Source organism: Rhincodon typus, chromosome 39 (genome assembly GCF_021869965.1).
Source record: "Rhincodon typus isolate 14 chromosome 39, sRhiTyp1.1, whole genome shotgun sequence".
NCBI classification, from domain to species: domain Eukaryota; kingdom Metazoa; phylum Chordata; class Chondrichthyes; order Orectolobiformes; family Rhincodontidae; genus Rhincodon; species Rhincodon typus.
In genome coordinates, this window is record NC_063370.1 from 2,067,121 (window position 1) to 2,092,678 (window position 25,558).

Below are 25,558 nucleotides of genomic sequence, written 5' to 3' on the forward strand. Positions count from 1 at the left end.
CGGCAGAGAAGGTAAGTTTTTTTTTTTTTTTTTTTTTTTTTTTTTTTCTGCGTCACAAATGGCATCTGTTTGGGGGTTTTGGTGGGTGCAGTTCATTGTGCTGGAAATCTGAAATAAAAGCTTCACAGCATGGCTTGCAAGATCTGAAACTTAGGCAACATTTTTGGAAGAGACCCGTTGACTGATTTTTGCTTCTGATAGAGGGTTTTCAATCAAAGCATCAGATTCTTAAGTTTTCTAAACTTGATTTTCGATTCTTCTAGCCCTGCTTTGCATTTCCACAAATTTACATCTTTCTGATCGCTTTGGCCTTCCCATTTACGTATGGACTCTTTCTGTCTCAGACCGCTACAGCTATCTCTACTGTGCCAACCCTTGATGTTCCCTTTTGCAGTTTTCATTCCAGGAAGAGAGTAGTGAAGGTATTTTCAAAAAAAGTAAGAGGGAAGTAAATGCAACAGAGCTGACTGGGTGCTGATTGCATAGGGAATCAAGTGGGAACTGTCTTGTTGGCAAAATCAAATTTAGCAATTATCAAGCCTCCAAAATCACCAAATGTTAATTTACCCAAAGTCTGCACTTTGTACTTTCTATGATGTGAGTGCAACATGAGAGAAGCTCCAAATTCCTTGTTTTTAGTGAAGTTTTATTACTTGTCAATATGAAAGGCGGTAAGAAATTGTCATCACACCACTAGGATCATACAGCACGGAAACAGACCCTTCAGTCCAATTCATCCATGCTGACCAGACATCGCAATCGGACCTAGTTCCATTTTCCAGCTTTTGGCCCATATCCCCCTCAACCCTTCTATTCCTGAACCTATCCAGATGCCTTTTAAATGCTGTAATTGTACTTGCCTCCACTTCCTCTGGCAGCATGTTCCAGACATGCACCACCCTCTGTGTGGAAAAAGTTACCCCTCAGGTCCCTTTTAAATCTTTCCCCTCTCATCTTAAACCTGTGTTCTCTACTTTTGGACTCCCCTTCCCTAGGAAAAAGACCTTGGCTATCCACCCTAACCATGCCCATCATGATTTTATAAACCTCCACAAGGTCACCCCTCAGTCTCTGATGCTCCAGTGATAAAAGCCCCAGTCTATTCAGCTATCCCTCTAGCTCAAACTGTCCAGTCTGAGCAACATCCTTGTAAATCTTTTCTGCACCCTCAAGTTTAATGATATCCTTACTATAGCAGGGAGACCAGAATTGTATCCAGTATCCCAGAAGTAGCCTCCCCAATGTCCTGTACAGCCTCAACATGACATCCCAACTCTGATGCTCAAAGTTATGACTTATGAAGGCAAGCATGCCAAACGCTGCCTTCACGACCCTGTCTACCTGTAACTCCACTTTCAAAGACCTGCGTACCTGCACCTCCTAGTGTTTGTTCAGCAACACTCCCCAAGGTCCTATATACAAGTCCTGAATACAACACCTCACATTTATCAAAATTAAACTCCATCTGCTGCTCCTTGTCCCACTGGCCTGTCTGATCACGGTTCCATTGTACTCTGAAATAACCACCTTCCCTGCCCACTACGCCACCTATTTTGCTATCGCCTGCAAACTTACTGAACATTTCTCCTATATTTGCATCCAAATCATGTATATATAACATGTATTTTATATATTACTTCTTGTGGCATACCACAAGTCACAAACCTCCAAACTGAAAAATATCCCTATGTTGCAGAAAGTTTTGGCGTATATTTGCAACTGAAATAGATAAAAGAATTGTAGAGTTCTGAGAATGAATTTGAATTTGTCCATGTTGATACAGTTCAGGGGTCTGGTTGTTGATACTCTGAAGGGACAGGAATCTCTGGTTCTGTGATCCACTTGAAGAAATTCTACAACACAGGAGGACATAGTTTTAAACATATTTTCTTTGTGGTTCTGACACAAACTTTGAATTTGTCATTGTTGACTTCTGTACAGTGCTTTTCATTTAAATTCTTTGCTTTGGTCTTTATTTCTGATCCTGGCAGAATGGCATATTTGAGGCAGTTTCATGGACCATTTTTTAAGAGCTGAGCACCAGATGCCAACTTGATGCTGGATTTTTCAGAAGGTGACTTCAAAATGGGTTACTGTACACTGGTTTATTCAGTTAACTTGGCCATTATACACAACAGGGAAACTAGAGAGTTGTAGTGGGAATTGAGTTCATGCCATTGATTTGTGGTTTTCTGTAGTAACTTTTAAGCTTAGTACATTGAATTTGAATGTAAAACCTTTTAGAGCACAAAGAAGAAAAGTAGCTACTGTGTAGACATCCACCTGTTCGACTAATCATGTACTAGATGTTGGTTTTAAATACTGAACCTGAGGGCGGTGGGGTGCGGTTCAAAAACAGTTTCAGCAAGCTGCACTGTAACAATGCAAAAGCATATGTGATTCTGTGCCAATTGTCAGACTTCAAATCCGTGCATCCTTTTCACACCTATGCCATTCATTAACTGATGCTTGTCGCGGTAGATGAAAACTAAAATTTGTGTAACAACTAGGATAATTGATTGTTGGTAATGAGTAACAAAGGATTTATTAAATTAAGTGATGTTTATCAGCATCAGGAGAGCTCCTGAGTTCTAATTATTACATTAAACTTGCCACCATATGATGTATTATCATCAAAATGTACAGTGTGAGCCACTTGTAGTAGATTTATCTATGCCAATTTGATTTATGTAAAATGTCTCCTACCCAGAACAAATCAGTCCATGGTGTGTGGAGGTAGCATACCAGCATTGTGTCCTGTCTGTGTAATTGTGAAATAAAGAAGACTATTCGATGAAATATGGGACTTCCTGCACAATACATGTTTAAAACAAACCAGTGTTGGAAAACTGCCTTTCTAGACCTGAGACTCATGTCTATTCTGACACACAAATGTCATATACCAACAATATGCATTTCTGACCCATTCATTTGGTTCAGGTGGACTCCATTTGTCCATAATACTTGTTTAAATTCAATCTTTGCTGTAAATGGAACATACTGTTGGAGAGAAAATTATACTTGCATTGATGTAGCACTTCTCAGGATGATTCGGTGCTTCACGGGCAGTGAGGGAAGAGTCACTTCTGTAATCTTTAAATTTGTCTGATTTATGTGCAGGCAAAGTTTCACCAAAAATAGCGTTGGTTAGTGACGTTGGTTGAGAGATAAATATTTGACAGGACTTTAATATGAGCCCACCTGCTTTTCATCAGAATAGTGCTGTGCAATCCTCTCCATCCAGTCAAGGTATTGAACTGAGCCTCCGTTTATTGTCTCATTCATCAGCATAAGTAAAATAGGTTTGGATGGACTACTGTTCGCCCAGTGGGGGCTGCAGCTTCGGAGTGGAGAAATGATTAGTCGTTCATTATAGGTGTTTTCTGTCCTCTGAATAATGGAATTCATAAGTGTTTTTTTTTCTTTCCAGCTGGGGTTTCAGTCAGTCGAGTTCACTTCCCACAGCCGGCTCTGTGGTTGGCGGACTAGGCAGGCGAGGCCAACGGCCATTTCAGGTGCCTCCACGGGGTCTGTCTGCAAACCGGATGGGTCTGATTGGTACTTCAGCTGCTAGTCTGGGTGGTGTTTCTCCAAGGCATACGCTTAATCCATTGACAAGTCAAGGCAGGCAGGTTAGTAAAGTTCTGTGTTGAGGAAAATGGCTATGTCACACTATATTGCAATTTAAATTGTTTGTTGGTGGGAATCAGAAATGCTGATGTTCTATTCACCAGCTCTGACTTCTGATAATGAGTGCAAACTTTTAAAGTGTCTAAATATAAATGATAGTCCGAATTCAGTGGTCTGCCATTTCTAAAGAAAAATGGTGAATGCAGCAGTTGTTGGAGTATGTTTTGATATTATTTCTCAACCACAATTCTTTTACCAGCACCTCAGTCATAATGCGTTAATTGTTCCTCCATTTGCCTGATTAGGTCCAAACCATGTGATGGACAAAATACAGTAATGTTTTCTTATGCACGTATCAGTAAGTCAAGGAAAGAAAATCATATTCATTTCCTTCTGTTAGTGTTCAGTGTCCTTGAAGGAAAAAGCGAATCTCTAGAAAATAAGCACTGCTGTTTTAAAAAAAAAAAAAAGTGAAACCAAAATTTGAAAATGCTGTATTGCTGATGAGAGCTGGGAATGTGAATTTAAGTAACATGTTTAATGACTTGTATGTTCAATGTTGCCCTTCTTTGTTCAGCCAATATACACCTGTTGTCTGTAACTCTTTGCCCAGTTTCATTCAACATTTTGGCATCTTGCGTTTCACACCTGCTTGCTGTCACAATTTTATCCTCCAAATGCAGATGAACCCAAAAAAGTGAGGGTTGTTACTTTAGCTTTTCATGCTTTGAACTGTGCTTTATAGTGACCCAAAGGTGTGTGAACCTGTGACTTATTGCCATGAAATTGGTTTTTGGTATCTTCCACTGTGCCTCCTTGGGGTGAAATTTGGGAAGTTTAAAAATTTTAAAAACTGAGACTTGCATCACATCTGTCTTTAGAATGTGGATGCAAGTATAGCTACATAGAAAATAGAAGCAGGAGTAAGCCGTTTATCCTTTGAGCGTATTCTGATATTCAATATCGTTATGACTAATCATCCAGCTCACTATCCTGTTCCTGCTTTCTTCCCATGTCCTTTTAATGCCTTTAGTCCTAAGAACTATATCTCCTTGAAAACATTCAATGTTTTTGACCTCTGCTGCTTTTATGGCAGAGATTCCAAAGGCTCACCACTCTGAGTTAAGACCTTTCTCCTTATCTCAGTCTTAAATGGCTTACCTTAGACTGTGATATTACATTTAGTTCCCTCCTCTAAATCATTTAGTATGTAATATGAACTACTGGAATCTATACTTGGACCCCAGCTGTTCACAGTACGTATTAATGATTTAGCCAGGGTCCAAGCATTGATCCCAGCAGTATTCCATTATTTGTTGCCTGCCACATTCTAAAGACTTGCTTATTCCTATTCATTTCCTGTCTGCCCACCAGTTCTCTGTCCATGTCAGTACACCACCCCCTAACCCATGTGCTTTCATTTTACATACTAATCTCTCCCCCTTGTATCAGCTCTGTCAGTGGAATCCTCAAAAAATTCGTCAAGCAAGATTACCCTTTCATAAATCCATTCTAATTATGTCCGATCCTGCCTCCATTTTCCAAGGGCAATGCTATTAAATCTTCTAAGGGCAGTGCAGTGAGTGAAAAGTCAAATCCAGCTCTGGCATAACTTCTCATTGTTTAGGAGTGAAGACATCACTGGCAAAGCCAGAATTTATTGTCCACACCTGTGCAACTGAGCAGCTTTTTTGGCCTTATTTCAAAGAATGGGTGAGAGTTTAACCCACGTGGCTGTTGATCTGAGCCTTGCAGGCCTGACTGGGTAATAGGTTTCCTTTTGGAAAAAGCATTCAGAAATTAAGTGGGTTTTTACAAAAGTTTCATTGCCCCATTTCAGATTTATTTAGTCAACCAAATTTAAATTTTCTAGCTGCCTTGTTAGCATTTGAACTTGTCTCCAAGTCATTAGTCCAGTGATATAACAGTACTTGAATACCACATCCTCGCACAATAGGTCTGTCTGTTCTTAAGTGATCTGCTTTGATCACTGTTCAGAAAACCCTCCTGAATTTTCTTCCTGTTCTGAGGGTTATGTGACTTTGGAACTCTCCGCCTCGGTGGAGGTAGTGTCATTGAATATTTTTACAGCGGAGATAACCTTAAATTCTCGTCATTGGAAACACTAGAAAAGCCAAGATCTTGAGGCAGAGCAAGCTCAAGGGACCAGTTGGCCTACTTCTGTTCCTAGTTCATGTATTCATAAATGTGGACATTGGCCAAGGAAGAATCAGGATCAGTTTTCTGTCAAGAACAACTATCTCATCTTGCATTGGAAATTTGTTGCTTGAGTGAAGTAACAAAGAGCTGACATTGCAGGTGGAACTATAATCCAGCCAGTAGCACCTTCAGCAAAGAGGGATGAGGTAATAATCACCAAGTTCTTATTAACAATTCGGTTATTAACAATTCAATTATTGTGATTGTTTGAGGATGTTAGAAAGAAAATGGGCTTTGGTGTGTCTTGACTAGTAATTTTTTCTATTCCTATTACTAAAATGAGGAAAATTAGATCAAGATATCACCTTCCAGGTACTGCATTGTTTTTCTCTATTCCTGCAGAACCTATGGTTTGCAAACCCAGGTGGCAGTAATAGCATGCCAAGTCAGAGTCGCAGTTCTGTGCAACGGACATACTCACTACCTGTGCATACCTCCCCACAGGCCATCCTGATGTTCCAGCAGCCAGGTTTGTCATGTTTTACCTCCAATTCCATCTTCAGAGTGGGATGTGTCACTGTAAATGTAATGAGATGCAGTTTGTTTGCCAGACAGGTTTTATGAGCCTTCCCCTGCTGCACATTTCTGACTTAACCAATTGAAGTACCTGAAAGCAATTGTTGCTATTTTTAACAACAATTTGGAAGAAACTTAAGGATGTCTGAGAATTATTTTTAAACAGACCATTTGGTCATCCTTGGTCAGTTTAAATTGCAGAGAACTTACCTTTCCCATCCTGCCCTCAAGCATCATCATGTACAGTATAGTAAATGAATGTTTTGCACGCTGTGATACTGAGACACTCAAATCAAAGTCTCTGATCTGTGCTGAGAAAGTTCACCCTATAGAGGAAAATTTGCAGGGCTAAAGGGAATGGACTAATGGGATAGCTCTTTTAAAACTGAGTACAGGCATAATGGGCCAAATGGCTGCCTATGCTGTATTATTCTGTGATTCAAAGTTGAACTACTAGAATTGATCTTGAACCATAAACTTGATTATGGGGAAAAGTTTGGTAAGAGGAGAGAAGTTAATGATGGTTCCTGCTCATAATTATTGTCCACTTACTCCCATTGTCTACAGATGGATGAGAACATAATTAGTCTTCATGTGGTGTCCTGTGTTATCAAGGGGTTTGCTAATGCTGTTCACATTCTCAGGCACGGGGCAAAGTTTGGCTCCTACTTCAGGAGTGTGCTGGGAGGTCTGGAATTGAATGCTGCTCCCACCCCCCTCCAAAACCCAACCAGTCACTTAAAGATAACAGTGTGGAGCTAGAGGAACACAGCAGGCCTGGCAGCATCAGAGGAGCAGGAAAGCTGACGTTTTGGTTCTGGACCCCGACCTGAAACGTCAACTTTCCTGCTCCTCTGCCAGCCTGCTGTGTTCCTCCAGCTCCACACTGTTATCTCAGACTCCAGCATCGGCAGTTCTTACTATCTCTCAGTCACTTAAAGGCTTTATACCAATTGTAGGGGAGCTTGTGTACTACGTAGGGAGGCCACCCACTAAAGGTGGGTGTCGGAAGACCTGATAGTAAAGCAGATCCAGTTTTCCAGCTGCTAGGTGGGGGGTGGGTGCTATCACTGCGGCCATTATACCCAGCTCAAGAAATGAATATTCAAGTGCTGAAAATGCCTGTGACAGCAAATTTTGTTGTCTTTTGGAGAAAGTGGAGAAACTAGGAAATGCAGAAGAAACTGCACTGAAAGAAAGGCTTTGCATTCTGTTACATGACTAAATAGAAATTTTACTGAAGCTTTCTGATGTTTTTCCAGAATGCCAAGTGCCAGTAACAGAACCAGAGATTAATACCAGACTGGAATCTCTGTGTCTCAGTATGACCGAGCACGCGTTAGGAGGTAAGTGATGGGTGTCAGTGGGAATTCAAGTACTAGCTATACCTGTCTTTTTGTGGTTATGTGGAACGTTCCTTGTTTCAGTCCTAATCAACATAGTTTCTTAAAATTATCAATGTACAGGAGGCAGTAGTGTCAGTGTCATTTCTGGCTCTTACCCTGAATTGGAACATTTAATCAATTATCATTCCAATTTCATTTCCTTCACATGGTCCATCACCAACTTTTCCTTCCCTTTCTTGACTCTATGCCTCCTTTTCTGGGAAAGCGCTGTCACCAAATATGCACAATATACAATGACTCCCACCATTGGCTCAACTGCAGTTCCTTGCACTTGGTTTCCTGTTGGGACTGCCAGTTTCTATAGTACTTCTGATGTGCATTCCTTTGTCCTCAAGGATTTCCTTCCTCTCACTGTGCTAGGTAGGGTTTTTAACTGGGTCCATCCCATTCTCCAATATATGCTTTCATCTCTTCAGTTCTCACAATAGTACCCTTTGTCCTTTCCTTCCATCCTGCCAACCTCTGTATTCAATAGATCTTCCTCTTCAAATTTTGGCTGCTGCCACCAAGTGCATCTCCTCCATCCCCTCTGCCACCACCTGTGTGATGCCACCATCAAACATATCTCCTGTCCTATCCTTTCAACATTCTGAGGTGGCCTCTCACTCTGTAACACCCTGCTCCATTCCTCCATTCACTCCCACCCTCTCGACGTGCTACCTTTTCTTTTCAACCACCCACCACTCAAGGCCCCAAACACACTTTCCAGATGAAACAATAATATGTGTACTTTCGCTTTATACTATACACATCGCGTTCAACGTGTTCGGTCTGTAGCGAAGAGATGGAATGCAGATTCCTTCTGTTCACACCACAGGCATAAACCTGAGCTTGGGTCTCGTGTCTTTTCAGTTCTTGTCTTTGCCCTCACGCTGACCTTCCCATCCCCTATCTCCTGCAGTTTAACAGTGAAGCTCAATAGCAGCTTATCTTGCAAAGATGCTTTACTAACTTCCTGACTCAACATCAAAAAATTTCAGGCTATGACCTCTACCGTCCCTTCTTCCCCCAGCACCAAAAGAAACATTGTTTTTGCAGCTTTTTTTCTGGTTCTAACTTTATTTTTCTTTTGCTTTTAGATGACAGCTCTTCATCTGCCATTCACACCTCTTCTAGAATTGTCTTTTTTCTCTTTGTTCATGCACCACCAATCCTGTTTTCGCCTTTTTTTTAAATTCACTTGTGGGATGTGGGTATCATTGGCGGCCAGCATTTATTGCCTGAGCCTAGCCACCTTTGAACTGAGTGGCTTGCTAGGTCATTAAGGAGGGCGGTTGACACTCAACCACATTGCTGAAGGTTTAGAGTCACGTGTGGGCCAGACCAGGTGAGGAAGGCAGGTTTCCTTCACTGAAGGACATTTGTGAGCCAGATGGGTTCTTCTGCCAGTCAGGAATGGTTTCATGGTCATCCATAAATTTCTTAATTCCAGATTATTTTTAATTGAACAAAAACAAAGTAGATGGAAAAGCTCAGCAGGTCTGGCAGCATCTGTGGAGGAGAAAACAGAGTTAACGTTTCGGGTCCGGTGACCCTTCCTCAGAACCCTTCTTTTCTCCTCCACAGATGCTGCCAGACCTGCTGAGCTTTTCCAGCAACTTTGTTTTTGTTCCTGATTTACAGCATCCGCAGATCTTTTGGTTTTTATTTTTAATTGAACCCGGGTTCCTAGAACATTAGCTGAGTTTCTGGTTAATAGTCTAGCAATAATACCACTAGGCTATCGACTCCCCATTTCCATTTCCTCCCTTTCCATTTAATCTCTCCTATCTCCCAACCCAGCACAAACATACTCATTTGTACTTTTTCTGTCTCTCCTTCCTTTCACTTGATTAAAATCTATTAAATTTTCACCTTTTTCCAATCCTGATAACTTATCAACCTGAAACATTATTTCTGTCTGAACACAGTGCAGCTGAGTAACTGCAGCATTTTGTTTTTAACGATCTTGATCAGTGTTTGACTCCAGACCTGGTTCACAGTCCGTCAGGAGCCAAATGTAAAGAGATGTATTTGTGATGGTTGCCGTGCTATTCAGACCCAATAATTTGTGCCACAGCAACAGTGAATGTAGTGAGTCACCTGTAAAGGGTCACTGTCCTTTTTTAAATTTTTTCACATTCTGTTTATCTTTATTAGAAATATGATTTTACCTTAGTCATAAAATAGATTAATAAATATTTATCTCCTGATTGTATGAAACTTTATTATGAATATAATACTTGCATGCTTTGTTCAGTCATAATTCAAGCTGTCAGTTGTCAGTTAAGACTTTTCTTTTTGAGAATTATATTAAAGAGCCAGACATCAAGATTGTAAAGGGTGGTGTGGAGGATATTGTTCACTAACCGGGAAATGAAGGGGTAAAATGTTGTAAGGTCAAGGACGGACCAAGGAACATAAATTTCACAAGAGTTTTGTTATGGGAAGTGGTATAGTGAGCCTTGATTTCAACACATTCGGAATCCAAGATGATTAAATATGCCACCCAACACATTTAATGTGCAACAGGAAGAATGAAATTAAGAGGACCTAATAGCAATATCCTTGGCCAATGCTTAACTGAAACAATTGTTTTTTTTTTATTTTGACAGATGGAGTGGACAAGACATCAACTATTTAGTACGCTGTACTTAGCTTGTGAACACTTAATGAGAGACTGACATTACACAGCAGCTGCAGGAAATGCCACTGAAGTTTTGAGGGTCACTACACCTTACAATGTATATCTTCGCTGATCTTTATTTAACCTTCGGGGAAATAGACCGATATCCAAACTACTTCCGGTCCATTTTCCAGTATATTTTTGTTTTAAAGTTTTTTTTTTTTCAGTACCCAACTGGTAAAAGGTTCTGAACCGGTACAAATAAATCATATAGCTCAAATTTTAATTTAAATAAAACTGGGAATTAAAATGAAATTAGTGATTGACAGTGTAAGGTGGTGAGCAGCGCTCATGACAGAAAGAGAGGAGACGGGAACTCTCGGTTGATATTACAATGTCTTAACAGAAACCTGTACATGCTGTGCTGTCATGCAGGTCTGGTACCCAGTGTGGACAGTATAGGCAGTAGTACAGGTCTGGCTGTTGCATCTGTCTATCACTAATTTAACCTAAAGCCTCTGGTCAACTGTCAGTAATGCATACAACTTAACCATTAAAAGTTTTAGAATATGTAAAAGAGGTGTTCTGTTCTGAAACCCACGTTACTTTTAAAAACAAAAATCATTATCCAATTTGCTCTAGCTGCCTTCAGTTAAGACGCTGCAAAGAGGATTAATCACTGTGGTGAACAAAATGAGGAAACAACTGACTTTTTTTTAACCTGGTGTTATGGTGTTGCTAACATTCACCTGCATATTTGTGCATGTATTGACAGCAGGAATAGATCTGTGAACAGGCTACTGCCTCGCACAGTTTTGACTAAATTCTCTCCCTCATCCCCTTGTTCTCCCTTCATGATTGACAGTGTTCAGTTTCATAACTTTTTTGATGCATTGCAGGAGGCGTATCACAATGAAGCCACCCTACGCCCACCCCTTTTTTAACTTATCAGGGTTCTTGAAGGAGCCTCAATGCCTCTCACTTAATAGGCTGTGGGTAATTTCATTTTTTGTTTGTTTTGGAATTTTATGGATACCAACTCAATATTTTGGGAATTTGGAGCAGTGTGATCTCGCTGACTTCCAGAAAACTGGCAACAGGCTGAAGAGTTTGAGGTGGCAGGAGGACTTCAAAGTGGCATTTGGCTCTTCCAGTGGGATTACTACTCTTGCATGGAGTTAGAAAAACTTGAAAGAAATAAAAGACCTTAAACGAGTCTTGATGAAGCAGCACCTGTGAGCAAACAGACTGTCTATCTGTCTAAACTACCCTGTAGGAGCTGGCATTTCCAGTGCTTGGCACACTTTTTAACTAAGGAAATGTTTTTGATATTGGATCCTGACTGTTAAAAGATTAGGTTCTGATTTCCCCAGCCCCTGAAAAAGGAACTGGAAATTGGCCCTTCCCTGAACCTCCTCCACTATAATGTCCACCTTCATCTCAGTAATCTTGTGAACCCAGACTAGAATATAGCAAAAAAAAAAAAAAATTTGGTCTGGTACCAGAACAGTTGAGGATCTTGCTGCAGAAATTCTGGGGTTAAACCTGTAACACACCGACTGTAGCAAACTCTGCTTGCAGTGTCTTAGGATGGAATTGAAAGTCTGACCTGATGCTTTATAGTGGTCGTGTCTAACACGAATTTTGCCATATTTGCTGGACAAGATTTGCCAGTGGGTTGCGGGGAGGGGCAGGGGAGAAGAGTGCATGAAACTAGCTTTGCTGGTGCACTCTAGTTTGATTTTTGATTAATGAAACAGCAGGTAAAGACCCATGTCTGCTACATTTAAACACCAAATAAATCTTCAAGATCAGACATTCTCAGTAAGAGCATGTACTGAGAATTCAGTTGTTGTTTGTTCGTGCTGTGTAAATACAGAAATCTTTTATAGCCAAATAGTGGGATACTGATAGTTCACTATTTTCAAACATGTTTGCATTTCATGTCACTCTCATTTGACAGTGGGAAATATATAAACTTAAACATGCAGGCAAATTGCACAAACAACAATCTCCTGCCCCCAGTTGGAGAGTTGTTTGCAGGTGGAAAAGAACCAGTCTCTTTCCTCATTCGTCCAAATGCAACATTGACAACTAAAAAATCCTTGTTTTCTACATTTTTGTAATGTTGGTGCTTTCAGAACATAATATTTCTTTCTGTAATGATGCAAGAAAGGTAACCTTATTTTTTTGAAAAACTTAACAGAAGCGAGAAGTTAGGGAGATGTGTATTTGTGTAACCCTCCCTGATCGCTTACAGTTGCATTTAAAGAGAGTTCATAGGTCATAATTTTCTAGTGTGAGGCACAGAATGGGAGGGGGGGGGAAGGGAACGTGTATGTTCAAAGAAGGAAGGTTTCATGTATATAGTAAATGTATGTATGGAAAAGTGAGATTAATTCTTGAAAGGGTATCAGTTATATAAGGGCCTGTTTATATGAATCACATTTTGTTTTTGGAGTCTTGTGGCTTCAGCAAAGAAGTTTTATGTGTTTACATTTTAGGAGGGGGGCATGCACAACACAGGCATGACTTTAAATGACTTTGGATATCATAATGGTCCTGTCGCACTGATCGATAGACATGTTCTCCACTTGCCTCAGGGCTGTTCTAGCTGCCGTCGTCTTGAAGAGGCGAGTACAGGGGTAGGAAGACCATTGCCCACTCCCAGAGCAGACTCTAAAAGAACAAAGAATTTGATTGCTCCATGCAAGGAATCACCTGTACTCGTAAACATTTTTTTGTTTGCAAAATCACAATTTCTTTGTCCATTTCTCAGTACAGTTGCTGAGTGGCTGCCATAATTAAAACAGGAGTACGGGGCAGCTGGTCGTCCTGTCCATGAAAAGAATGGAAGTGAACCTTTCCTATTCACCTAATTCCCTGTTCAGATACAATAAAAACCAAATTCTAGTGATATGATAGAAGAAGATAGAGAGGCAAGTATCTACTTTTCCACGAGATCCAAATGGACTTGTAATTTGTACAACATGTTATTTTGCACAGCATTAGAAATCCCTGTTGAGATTTGTGCCTTTGATTTTTGCAATTTCTGCAATTTACTTTTACAACTCCTACCCGACAGCTGCAGGAAAGGTATTTTTTTTTTTAATTATACGACTAAAGCCATGGGTACATTATAAAACTTGGGTGCCTTGTTTGCCAAATAATCTGGCTTATTGACCTGACTGTAAAGATGCTGCTTGCATTTAAATCTGTGTGTGATTTATCCAGACTCTGAAGAGAAATTAAAATGAGGGTGGTCTTTTATTTCCATTCCAAAATACACCAGATACAGTTCCTGCTGCAGAATGCAAGGGTCAATATTCCCAACTCCTTTATCTTTGCTTTTTTTTTTGTTCAATACAGCAACCTATCTGTTGCAGTTTATATTTTTATAATTCATTAAAATGAGATCCCTAGATGTGTTTTGCATCACTTAAGTTTGAACTTTGCTACACTGCTACAGAGTGTGGCTCAGCACTGCACTTGGCTCAATGTGCTGACCGTTTCTGTTGCTGGGCTGGGGAGAGACTGGCTTTGTTTTTGCTTGCAATGTTTCCCTGACCCTTTTCAGAGGCTACAATTTCATATACCATCTCCAAAAACAGTTTATGGCTGCAGCCAAGCACTGAAATTACCACCTTTTTATGTTACTCTGTGTCATGGATGCCAGATTATCTGAGGAAAACCAGGACTTGTTACCATTGCACTTTATTTTTTAAGAAACAAGAACGATCTGATCATTTTATGTTGGGCTTAAATATTCAACTTCCATCATTCTTTATGAAGTTGGGTGCCAAGTGTGGTGATGCAAGACCAGTATGGAGTCCCCAAAGTATGATTTTCCAAACTGCATGTAAAGGCAATAAATAAATTGTTATGCAGTTCATGTAGAAGGCACTGTTATATAGTTAACTCTTTTATCATCTCTTCACTCTTAAATCTCTTCTCTCTTAAAACTGATTGCTTCTCAGTTAGCTGGAGTCTGTATCCCTGCCATAGCTTGAAATGCAAATGCAGTGAAGTAGTCTAATACTTGGCCTTTTTGATTCGTCATGTTTTTTATATTTTCTCAGCCCCAACCCAATTCTGTCCCTCTTCCTATTCAACTGAACTCTGAAACCAGTTGGAGCCCTGCCATTAATGCATGGTGAGTTTGCACAGTTCACTCCCTAAAGGATATTTCTGCAGTGTTGGTAAAAGGATGACATGTGACTAACTGGGGAACAATGTCACAAGCTACATTATCCAATATCTTTGCTAAAATGAAATGGTACAGAAATAAAGACAGATGCCCCAAAAGTCATTGTTTAAATTCTTTCTAATCTTCTATAAAATGTGCATTTTGTCTATTAGATTTAGTGGATTTTCGCAGACTGTTGACTGGTATCAGTATTACAAGCTGCAGGGGACACTAAGTCCAGATGAGTTGAATGTTTAAATATTTTTCCCTTTCCTGTAGAAGTGTTTTTGCAGCAACCCAGCTAGTTAGGGGAAGTTGTGGTGGGAGGGGAATCTTTATGTGTTGCATGTAGCTGGAATGTTGGAGATGCTAATGAGTAACTCACCCATTCCTTCCTTCTTCCCCCAGCCTGGCCCCCATGAGAGACTGCAGCATGCATAAACATTCTGCATCACTGTTTCATTATAACTTTTTTAAAGCAAAAAATGCACCAGTTTTAAACATTGGGGCCTGATGAAGGTTGCTTTCCTTCCCTGAGAACAATTCCTATTTTAAAATAATTTTGAATCATTTCTCTGTTATGTAGAACACTACAATTTCAACTTGATTGATTTAAATTAAAAATACAGAACATAACTACTAATAAGCATGCCTTTCAAAGCAGTCTCAGGGTAAATCACACACTGAGAATCTTCAGAATTCAGTTCTGCAGAAGTTTCAATTTGCTGTCTGCATCTTTTTGTGTTCAACCAGTGCAACAAGGCAGTAATTTAGTGTCAAGCCATTTAAGGAATCTTTCCTTCTCCTTTCCTTTGGACCAAGTAAAATGAGATTAGGGTTTTATAAATATCCCACTTTACCACCCTTGAGCGTATTGGTTTGTTTAAGAGATTTCTTTTTTGGTATCAACAGTTGTACAGCTGCCCAGAACATTACCATAGCAACAGTTTCCTGTTTTAGAATAACACTTGAAATTAGAGGCTTGAACTGGGTATAGAGGGGCAGGCTCCCCTGTAAGGCTCAACCCTGTTCCTATTCGGACATCTGCACACTGTATGATGCAGCCTTGTGTATTTTGTGACTGTTGAGTGCTTTTGTGAGGTATATATTGCACCATCTTCTGGACAAATTGACAAAAGAAATGAACAGCCACTTCAATCTGTTTCCATTCCAGACCTTGTTGAGTGGATAATTTGTGGCAGCAGTTACACTATTTAACTGACCCATTAATAGGTAATATCCATTTATAAAAATGCAGACCGACTCAGAGCAGCTAAAATAAATCTTATTGCAGGCCCTGATGGGAGACTGTGTCTCTTAACTTTTACTTTTTTTTTCAAATCTAGGAACTGGAAATGGTTCATCTCTTTGCAGTTTGTCCCACATTTAACAAGACTTTATTTGACTTAATTCAGGGTTTTCTGAATCCTTCTACCCGGCTTGTTTTCATCATGCATTTGTGTCTTGAAGATTTGTATCTACATGAGAAAGCTGCGTTACCTGTAGGTTTTATGCTACGCAATCTGATTTTTAAAACCAATTCATGAAACAATAGTTGAAAACCCACGAGGGGGCAGTCAGTGGCATTAAGCCTTTTAAGGCTTCAAGCTTCACCATCAATTTTGCTTTGAAATGTGATGTTGAGTTTGAAGCTTATCTATTTGTGGTTACTATAAAGCTTAGGGGAAGGAAGGGCAAGACCCTTAAATAGACTGACTTGATAAGTGAGTCCTGGGCTCCACACGAAACTAATTTGGGCTGAATTTGGAGGGGGAGGTTGTATGGGGAAGGGTGTGTTATCTGCTATGGGACCCTGCATGAGATTACCCAACCAGAATTCTTCAAATTGAAGAAAACCAACTTTCTCTGTCTCCCTTTGTAACAGGTTTACAATGATCCATGCCTCTCTGAAGTTGGGTCTAATCGAGGATGGTTTGTTAATACAGGCATGAGCTGTAAGGAACTAAGGTCTGAAATAGATCAAATTGGAATGGGATCTAAACCAAAGTCATTTAAAGCATTGTGTTTGAAGGTTCGCTTCCCCCCGCCCCTCTTGTACAAGCTACGATACATGTTTAAAACACAAGTTAAGTTACCCTTTTTTCTATTATACAATTATTATTTTTAAAAGCCTTTGCAGCAGGTTTGCTTCCTCGTGTAAAAGGGAAGTTGTACTTTCCAAGACAGAATTAGAGAGGGCTTTGGGTGGGAGGGAGGGGGGTGGGAGGGGGTGGAGTTTGAAGTATGAGAGAATAGAGGAATGTTAAAGCAGTGTTGAAATGTTTCAAGTCTGTAGCAGCTGAGTTTGCGCTGCTGGACGAGGGATGAGGGGTGGGGGAGAATTTTAATAGCCAAACTTCGGAATATGCCTGTTCCTTAAATATTTTGCTTTTTCAAGGCCAGAACAGACTCATTCCTGGTTTCTAAAGTTTCACTTCACGTTCTTTTGGCACCTTGACAATTAAACATGCTTGAACATATCCATTTTTGGGAGCACATTAACTGTGGGGCCCTTCACTTCTGTTGCACACAACTTTACATCCTGGTTAATGGATCAAAGGTTGTTTAGTTTTGGCATAGCCATTAATGTATTTCTCGGACCAGGAATCCTGGTGTCATTTGGACAGATGCAGTCCTGAATAAAATTTTTGTTTATATTGAGTAGTTATCTCATTTGCGAAGCATCAGAAAGATCGTTTTCATAACGTTTCAGAATGTCCCTGGTTTGATATCTGGGCTAGGCTGATATCTGTGGGGTAGCAGTTCCTCAGGAGATGAAATCCAACTGTTTTCCCATTCTTGAGAGCAACTATTCCCCTAGTCCTGGAGACTATGCATGGATATTTGGGTCAGAATGGAAATGCCCTTGGCTTGTGCCAATTGTCTCATTCAACTGATGTGTCAACATTGCTGTGTCAGTTTTCTGATGGAGCAGACAGATTGCTTTAATTGGCTCTTCTGGGAGAGATAAGGAGAAAATGGACACTGCACCAGTTCTGGGGTCACATCCTGAATGAACTACTTTCATGCAGCTGCACTGTGGGAGAAATTGGATTTGGATTCCAAAAGCCCCTTTTGTGCAGTGAAGGTTTGTTTATATTCTTCACACCTATACAAAAAGCACTGTGCTCATGTGATTAAACACACAGTAACACAATATGATTTCTTCCCCCATTCTCTTGAATCCAGAATTTGACCCAATCATTATCTCATTTACTAAACTTCAATTGAAAGAAGTCTACCCCAGAGTGAAGTTTCTAAAGGAACCAGGAATCTCTGCTCTGGTGTAAAGTTAGGACATCACTTTGTGTTCTGTCTGATGCCAGGAAAATAATTTTCTTACTAAACAATAAATATCCAAAAGTGCTTAAAAGTTTGTATTTTTTCAAAAACCTTCCCAAATGAATGGTTGTGTTATATCCTGTTCCTAAAATTTGTTGCTTAATATAGAAAGCACAGAAGTGGAGTCGGTCTTTTTTTTGATGTCAAGCCGAATTTCAGATGAATATTGATTTTTGATCCAGTGGAAATGTACCACATCCTTCATGCACCCTCCTTCCTCCATTACTTCTGTTTCTCCTCATCTTGAAGCTGCAATGGTTCTAGAGTGTGTTATAGATCTTGATGCAGTGAACAGGGAAAGAGTGGATGCCAATACACACCATCAGATTTTCAAAAAACCCTCAAGCACTTTACTGAACATATTGCATTTTTATATAAAAGTGAAAACTATAGGGGAGGTATTGAAGACTCTGGGTGATTTGCAAGTTAAAAATCTGTAACATTTAACTGGTGTATAAAAAATATTTTAATTGTTATTGAATGGGATTGGGTGCTAAGTTCTGATACACAATGGGTGGGGGAAGATGCTAATGCTTCGGAATGCTGACAAGTATGGTTATGAAGGACAAGATGGGAAACCAGTCCATTGGTGTCAGTTTAAATATTGCAGAAGTATTCAAGAAAGTTGAGAGTTTGTAACAGTGTGGTCATCTGTTTAGGGAGATGTAAGTGCTGGAGATGGAACTCCCAAGAAAAGGAGGAACGCCTAAGAGTCAATGGCTAGAGACTTAAATGCAAACCAACTGAAGGATGGATGATGAAAGGGAAGATGCAGAAGGGCGATTAACCAGCATTGAGTGATTTTGAGTTTTTTAAAAAAGGAAACCACTGAAATATGATTGGATGGAAGATAAAGTGAAACTGCACAAATGATGCTGAGTGGAAGAGCCAGAACCCCAACAAATGTTTCTTTAAAATGCGTTACTTGGTAAAGTTTTTATGAATTGGGGTAAAGGCTCAGATTTTTGTTTTGCAGCATCCTTCCTACAATTGTATCTTCTACAATTTAGAGATCCTGAACCCAAGGGACTGTTTGGGAATCTTTTACACTTGTTTTGCAGTAGCCCTCCATCAGCATGTTTAATTTCCATGCCAAATGCTTATTATCTACATTATTACATCCAATTTAAATTTGTGTCGATAACACTTCCTTGTTTGTGCTAGGGGTGTTAAAACATCTCAACAGCTATCGATATTTCCCAAATAGATGAGTGTGATCCTTTCAACAGTAAGTATTTTGAAAGCTGTTATCTACACCACCTGGCAACACAGATCACCAAATCTATTGAATGCTTCATGCAGCACAAATTTACCACTTGATCCTTGCTTCAGCTTGATACAGAAATTACTTCCTCGCCTGATTCCAGTTGTTGTCCTACTTCTGCTTATTCCATAAATGAAAAAACCTTGGTGTGCCATACTGATCCAATGCAAACACTCTTCTACCTCTCCTCGGTTAGTTATATCAACTGGGCTGCCGGTGTGCGTACTGAACTGTCAGATTTGCTGTCTCTTGGATGAGACCTTATTGGGTAGGCAGAAGGAGCCTTAGTGCTATGTGTTTTTTTTTTTTTAAAAAAAAAACAGCACTATCTTGAAGAGCAGAAGAATTATCCCAGTGACCTGACCACTCCCTTAATCAACATTTCAGAAAAGATTTAAAAACTCAAAGGACTGTGGATTCTGTAAATCAGAAACAAACAGGAATTGCTGGAAAAGCTCAGCAGGTCTGGCAGCGTCTGTGGGGAGACATCAGTTAATGTTTTGGGTCGAGTGACCTCGGAAGGGTCACTCTACCAAACTGATTTCTCTCTACCTGGACCTGTTGAGCTTTTACAGCAATTTCTGTTTTTGTTACAGAAGATTATTTGGTTATTAACCGGTTGCCATTTGTGAGTGTTTGCTGAGCCTATTGGATGGTATGTTTCCTGCAGTATAACATGCACCTCATTGGCTGTAAAGTGCTTTGAGACCTGGTGATTGTGCATTCTTTTTCCTCCATGAATGTGCCATGGAATGTCACCAGTCTTGATTCCAAGTTTGCTGATATCTGGCTAATGAGGTGGACTTCAATTGACTCTGACATCATTGGGTTAGGAAGGAAAAAAATCACGAGTTCCTCTTTTCTATCCATTGGCCTTTATTTTCCCAAATCAACTTGTTCAGAGATGTTGTTACACATCTCTGGAACAGATGGGCTTGAACCCATCTGGTTCAGAGATAGGAACACTATTTAGAAAGTCGTTGTTAGGACTTGATTAGACTTTGTATCAAATAGCATTTCACCACTCATTGTTTAGATTCTTTGAGACCGATGGCTATTTTATTGGAGGGAATTCAGTGACTTTCGTGAGCAATAATGGCTGAATGGCCTTAAAAAGACTGGAGCAAAAGTCTATTTTGGAGGGCACACCTCCAATTTAATTGTAGGTATGGGAGGAAGGTGAATAACCATATTAGTACCAGTTGAAGTACTCTGTTTGGCTTCAGGCAGAAGGAACATGTGTGGCTTGAGTAAAATGTTCTTTTCCATCTTGCCACAGAGACTGCTCTTAGACTGCTGATTAGAGGGACTCCAAGTAGCTAACTTGCAGGCTGAGTGGAGACCTACTTCCCTTGAGCCTTCAAAACGGAGATCGGACTTTCCAGATTTGTTTTTACCATGAGAAAATGGAGCCATCTTAGAGTAGAGTTGGGAGGTTGGAATAGTGTCAAATTGAGTGGAGAAATATTTAGTGGGTGACAAACTAGTTGATCCCAGTTCTGTGCAAAATGTGAGTAGCCAGATGTGGAATGAATGTTACTTTGTGAAAGGCCAGTGTAATATGAGACTGGAACATATTTCAGCAGTAACCTTTTTGTTCTGCCAAGAGAGAATTCCTGTGGTGATTGAAAACTGCTGCTTAATAGGTTTGTTTCATTTTAAATATTTATCCTTCATATGATACATAAGACTGTAAGGAAAGTGACATTCCTTGAACTATTTATCCGAACAGACTAGAATAGCCAGGATATTTGCAATTCCCAGATTGGGGAAACACTAAGGCAGGTTTCTGATACCTCCAAGCATAAGAGACATGCTACTGCCACCTCTCATGCTGGCATGTAGCTTTCAGATTCTGTGGGTCATCTTTTTGGATTCCTCCACGTTCAGTTTTAATTCCTAATCCTGTCTATTAATTTTGTTCAAATTCATGTTCAAGTATTAACATGCAGATTTTTAATCTAAGAATGACAAGTCCTTGTACAACGGAAAGCATTATCACTTTAAAATTGATGACAGTTTGCTAGTGTACTGGCTCAAATGAGAGATTTGTGCATATGGAGACATGTAGCAAGCTATTGTGCCAGAGCAGCAGAAAAGAATGGGAGTGGTGGAACCAGTCTAGATGTTGAGATTGGAGTTCAAGACCAGACGTACTGCAGAACGTGACCAACTTTGTCACCTATTTGTACCTCCAAGGGAGCAGCCTGGCTGAATGAGAGGTGGAGATTGTCCGTGCTGCCTGGTGACCTGTAATTGGTGGCCTTTTGCTTTAACAATACTGTCATTCCCTTGCCCTCTTCAGACACTCTTTGCTCTTTAAGATTTAATTTTTGACATTCCAAATTAAGCAATAAGATGATCAGATCACTGTATGAAGGTGATCACGATAACCTTTTTAGCTACAGCTGGTTTTTGTTGTGAAACGTTACATCTGCAAAAGTGTAGTTGGCTGTGAAAAGATGGTAAAACGTGATTCCATCTCTCTCACTGAAGAGCTGCTTGCACTTGCCGTTGAGTTCTTTTATCCACACTTCTATTAGGGGAAACTGTAATATGTTATACAGGCCAGAGAAGATCTGTGCAGCCCCAACCACCTGATTTTTTTTTTTTTTTTGTTTTGTGCGTAAGTCCACGATTTGTAGCTGGTTTCAACTGGGTGGCTTTTGGAGTTTTACTTGGAATGAGAGAAGTCAGCAAAGGTCCTTGTTGACTGCACACACAAGCCTTGTGTTAATTGTAGGTATTGCCCTGTTGATCATATCACCCACTGAAGAAATATGATCCCGGAGAGCAGCTCAACAATCCTTCCTTCACCTTGTTCCCGCTACCTTGTTATAGACTTTGTAAGGATTGATAACTTTTAAAATAAATTCAAAAATTCTATTGACTAAACACCATTTTTGTAACCACATAATTTTTAACACACAAAGTCCACCGTTCTCTATATATTACGTTATCCTTTTACTCAACATTCAGTTTTCCCAGAATCAGTCCATAGGGATTCTTTGCTTCAGAGGGTTTACTTCCTTAGAAGGTGAATAACTATATCCACACAAGTTGCAGAACTCTGCTGAGTACCATATGAATATGCATGTTTCCTACTGAATGGCAGTGCAGGCTGAAGAAGCCAATCATGTTCTTGCTTCTCATGGTCTTCACTTTTCTCCCCTAGGTAACTTCTCATTCCATAACTGACCTTTATGGTGACAGCCAAGCTAGATGCATTTTTCAGTCTCATCTTAATGCCTGATGAATTTGGTCTTTTCAATTCAAGTACCAGCTTCTAGTGATTCAGACAGATTAACTTCTCCCCACTATTCAGAGTTATGTGAGGAAAATCTGTGACTCGATATCATAAAGGCTGCCTCTGCAACCTTCCCACCTTGATGGAAGCTTGAATCACGTGGCTCATGTATCCAGGTACAAGTACTGATTAACTATCCTTGACCGCTAAGCTTTCTTTTCCACCTTGAAACTAAGCTGACAGCTTAAAGTACAACTTTGCAATGCAACATTTTCAATGCCTTTCTTGGGATTTTGGCGACTAAGTCTATCAACTGTCAGCACACACGCATGCTGCTGTCATTGTCTCCTAGTGGAAACACACTGCACCTTCTTTCTAATAAAACTGTCAGGATCTCCTTTAATCTCTCCTTTGAGACAGCGTATATTATAAATTTAATCTTTAAATTGTATGTGAACCAATATCATCTTGTTTGTCCCCACTCAAACTGGCTGCCTCTAACATTCTAAACAAAGATCAATCTTGCCTGAGAATTGTTCACACAATGTGTATGTTACAGCCCAAAGATACTGTCCAGTCTACTCAGATTTTCTGTATCTGGATGAATCATTTGGATGATTCTTTTGGAGGAGACTTAACAAATCAGTAATGCTCTCGGAATGCAATTGTCTGATGTAACCAGGAATTTTAATCTGCTTTCCACTCCCACCCACCACTAAGTCCCCTGAGAAAAGAACCATTGCTTACACGTGGTTTCCTTGCATTCTCCTCGTTGTTTGCAGTGAATCATCATTTATTTTAAAAAATTCCCAACAGGGTTCAAAATGATTCAGTGAAGCAAAGGTTGAGGCATGAACTGGGAAAACCCAACCGGAAGCACATCAATGGGCATTGAACTGATTGGAGTGAACCCGTTGAATGGAGGAATTGGGGAGGAAAGCCACAAAGATCATGTTTCACCTCAATAAAAGTTGTGCATTCCAATTATTTAAGCTTTCATTCTTCTAACATTTTGTTTTTCTTATTCATTCATGGGATGAGGGTGTTGCCAGCTAGGTCAGCATTTATAGCCCATCCTGAATTGCCCAGAGGGCAGTTAAGAGCCAGCTACATTCCTGTGTGTCTGGAATCACATGTAGGCCAGACCAGGTAAGGATGGTAGTTTCTTTCCCTAAAGGACATTCGTGAAACAGATGGGTCCCCCACCCCCCGCCCCCAAACAATTGATCATGGATTCACAGTCAACATCAGAACTTAATTCCAGCTTTTGTCAATTGAATTCAAATTCTACCATCTGCACGCACGTGTGTAGAAAGAGTGTGTTTAGTTTTGTTACTGAGCACATCCCAGAATAAATGTAATTGCACCTATGCCTTTATGCAACTGCTTTGCCTTCAGTTGGGAAATGCCCACCTGAGTTGAAGTTGTTGAAGAACGAGGTGAGTGAAGAAACTATGTTCAACTTGCAACCTCGAGCAAAGATTGTAATGACCTGTGATCACTCCCTATAAAATAGCCATTTGCTTTCTGCTGTGTGGAAGTGGTCAAAATTTGACTTCAAACCGATCAAGGATTAAAGAATGAAATTACCATTACTCCTGGAGGTAGCTGGGAATAGCTTTATTATGATACAGAAGCCTATTATCTAAAATAAGAGGGGAAAACGTGCTGTAAATTAGGTCAGGCAGCGTCTGTGGACAGGTAGAGTTGATGTTTCCATTTGCAACAATGTTTTTTCTTCTCCATCACACTATTTGTGACACTCAAACATATGGGCACCCTTTCACCATGTTACAGACTATACCTGGTTGAATGCACAACAGACAAAAAGAATTTGCTTTTGTATAGCATCTTTCATTATCTTAAGGGTGCCCAAAATGCATGATGGTGGATGAAGTATTTTGACGTGTAGTCATTGTTCTACGTGTGAGAAAGAGTGTAGCTAATTTGCACAAAGCAATACCCCATAAAATAGCAGTGAAATAAATGTGTGGATGTAAAGATTGGTGGCAAGATCTTGAGCACTCACCTTAGAGGGACACTGACCTCAGTTTAAAGTCATAGACAAAAGATAGTTTCTTCAACAGTGCTGCACCACGTCTGTACTAATAATGGGAATATGAGGCTAGATTCCATGCTCAAGTTTCTACAGTAGGTTGTTATGGGAAAGAAAGCATGTTGGGTTGCAACTTTTTAAATACTTGCAGCTAAATATGTTAAATTTTGTTACATGGTTCTTTATTTCTTTAGTAATACCAGGTAATCAGGTGGGCTAATGTGTAGAGTTGAGGGGCTTCTGTTAAAGTTCAGTGCAAAGGTAGTAGTTGGCTGTTTGTTTTGGTTTTGGAGGGCATTATGGTCAAAAAGTTAGCTGTGGCTGTTTAGTTAACACTGTCATTTCAGAGTCAGAAGGCTGCAGGTTCAAGTTTCATTGAGCCCCAGAAGCTTCAAAACAAATGCAGTACTGATGGAGTGCAGCACTGTTAGAGTTGCTGGGGTTTTTTCACCTGGGTCATTAAGCTGAGGCCTGTCAGCTCTGTCAAGTAGAAATAGAGGATTCCGTGTCTCCATTTTTGAAAGACAGGGGAGTTCTGGACAAGATTTATCCCTCAAATGCCGATTAGTTCTGGTCATCACACACATCGGTGCTTCTATATACAAGTTGTTTCTTCTCTTTCTGACAATCACTGCATTTGTGATCATGATAGTTGTTGTAGAAATACAAATTTATAAGTTTTCAAAGTCATGAGGGGGTCCTAAATGATGTGTGAACCATGTAAGATTTTAACAGCAGTTCACAGTTCAACATTTTAATTCCAGATTTTTAATTCGCCTTAACTATCTCCATGGTGGGATTTGAGTCTATGTTCTGGATCATTTGCCTGGGGTTCTGGCTGACTGGTCCAGTGACATTGACACGAAGTCACCTCCTTCCCCAAAAACATGTCATTCTGCCTGTAAGAATGTGAAGGAAATGATAAGTGTGTTTGTTTCTCAGTTGCGATCAAATCTGTTGGCAAAGGATTCTAGTTACCAGCTCCCATGGCGTAGGGGATTGACAAAGCAGACAATCCTACACTCTGAGATAACACGGTGTAGAGCTGGATGAACACGGCAGGCCAAGCAGCATCAGAGGAGCAGG

At 40.1% G+C, this 25,558-nt stretch overlaps 2 protein-coding genes across 2 annotated transcripts in view; both read left to right on the plus strand.

Annotated features, from left to right (window-relative positions):
- Positions 1 to 17,936, plus strand: part of LOC109929717 (protein Smaug homolog 1) — a 35,706-nt gene extending 17,770 nt beyond the window's left edge. Inside the window, exons 8-11 of the mRNA XM_048618192.1 lie at positions 3,431 to 3,632; positions 6,193 to 6,319; positions 7,629 to 7,712; positions 10,367 to 17,936. Of these exons, the coding sequence (XP_048474149.1) occupies positions 3,431 to 3,632; positions 6,193 to 6,319; positions 7,629 to 7,712; positions 10,367 to 10,395 (442 nt within the window). The 3' untranslated portion in view covers positions 10,396 to 17,936. The remainder of the gene's footprint in view (positions 1 to 3,430; positions 3,633 to 6,192; positions 6,320 to 7,628; positions 7,713 to 10,366) is intronic.
- erh (ERH mRNA splicing and mitosis factor) overlaps positions 12,891 to 25,558 on the plus strand; it is a 58,852-nt gene continuing 46,184 nt past the window's right edge. The window contains exon 1 of the mRNA XM_048618193.1: positions 12,891 to 13,022. Coding sequence (XP_048474150.1) covers positions 12,891 to 13,022 — 132 coding nt within the window. The remainder of the gene's footprint in view (positions 13,023 to 25,558) is intronic.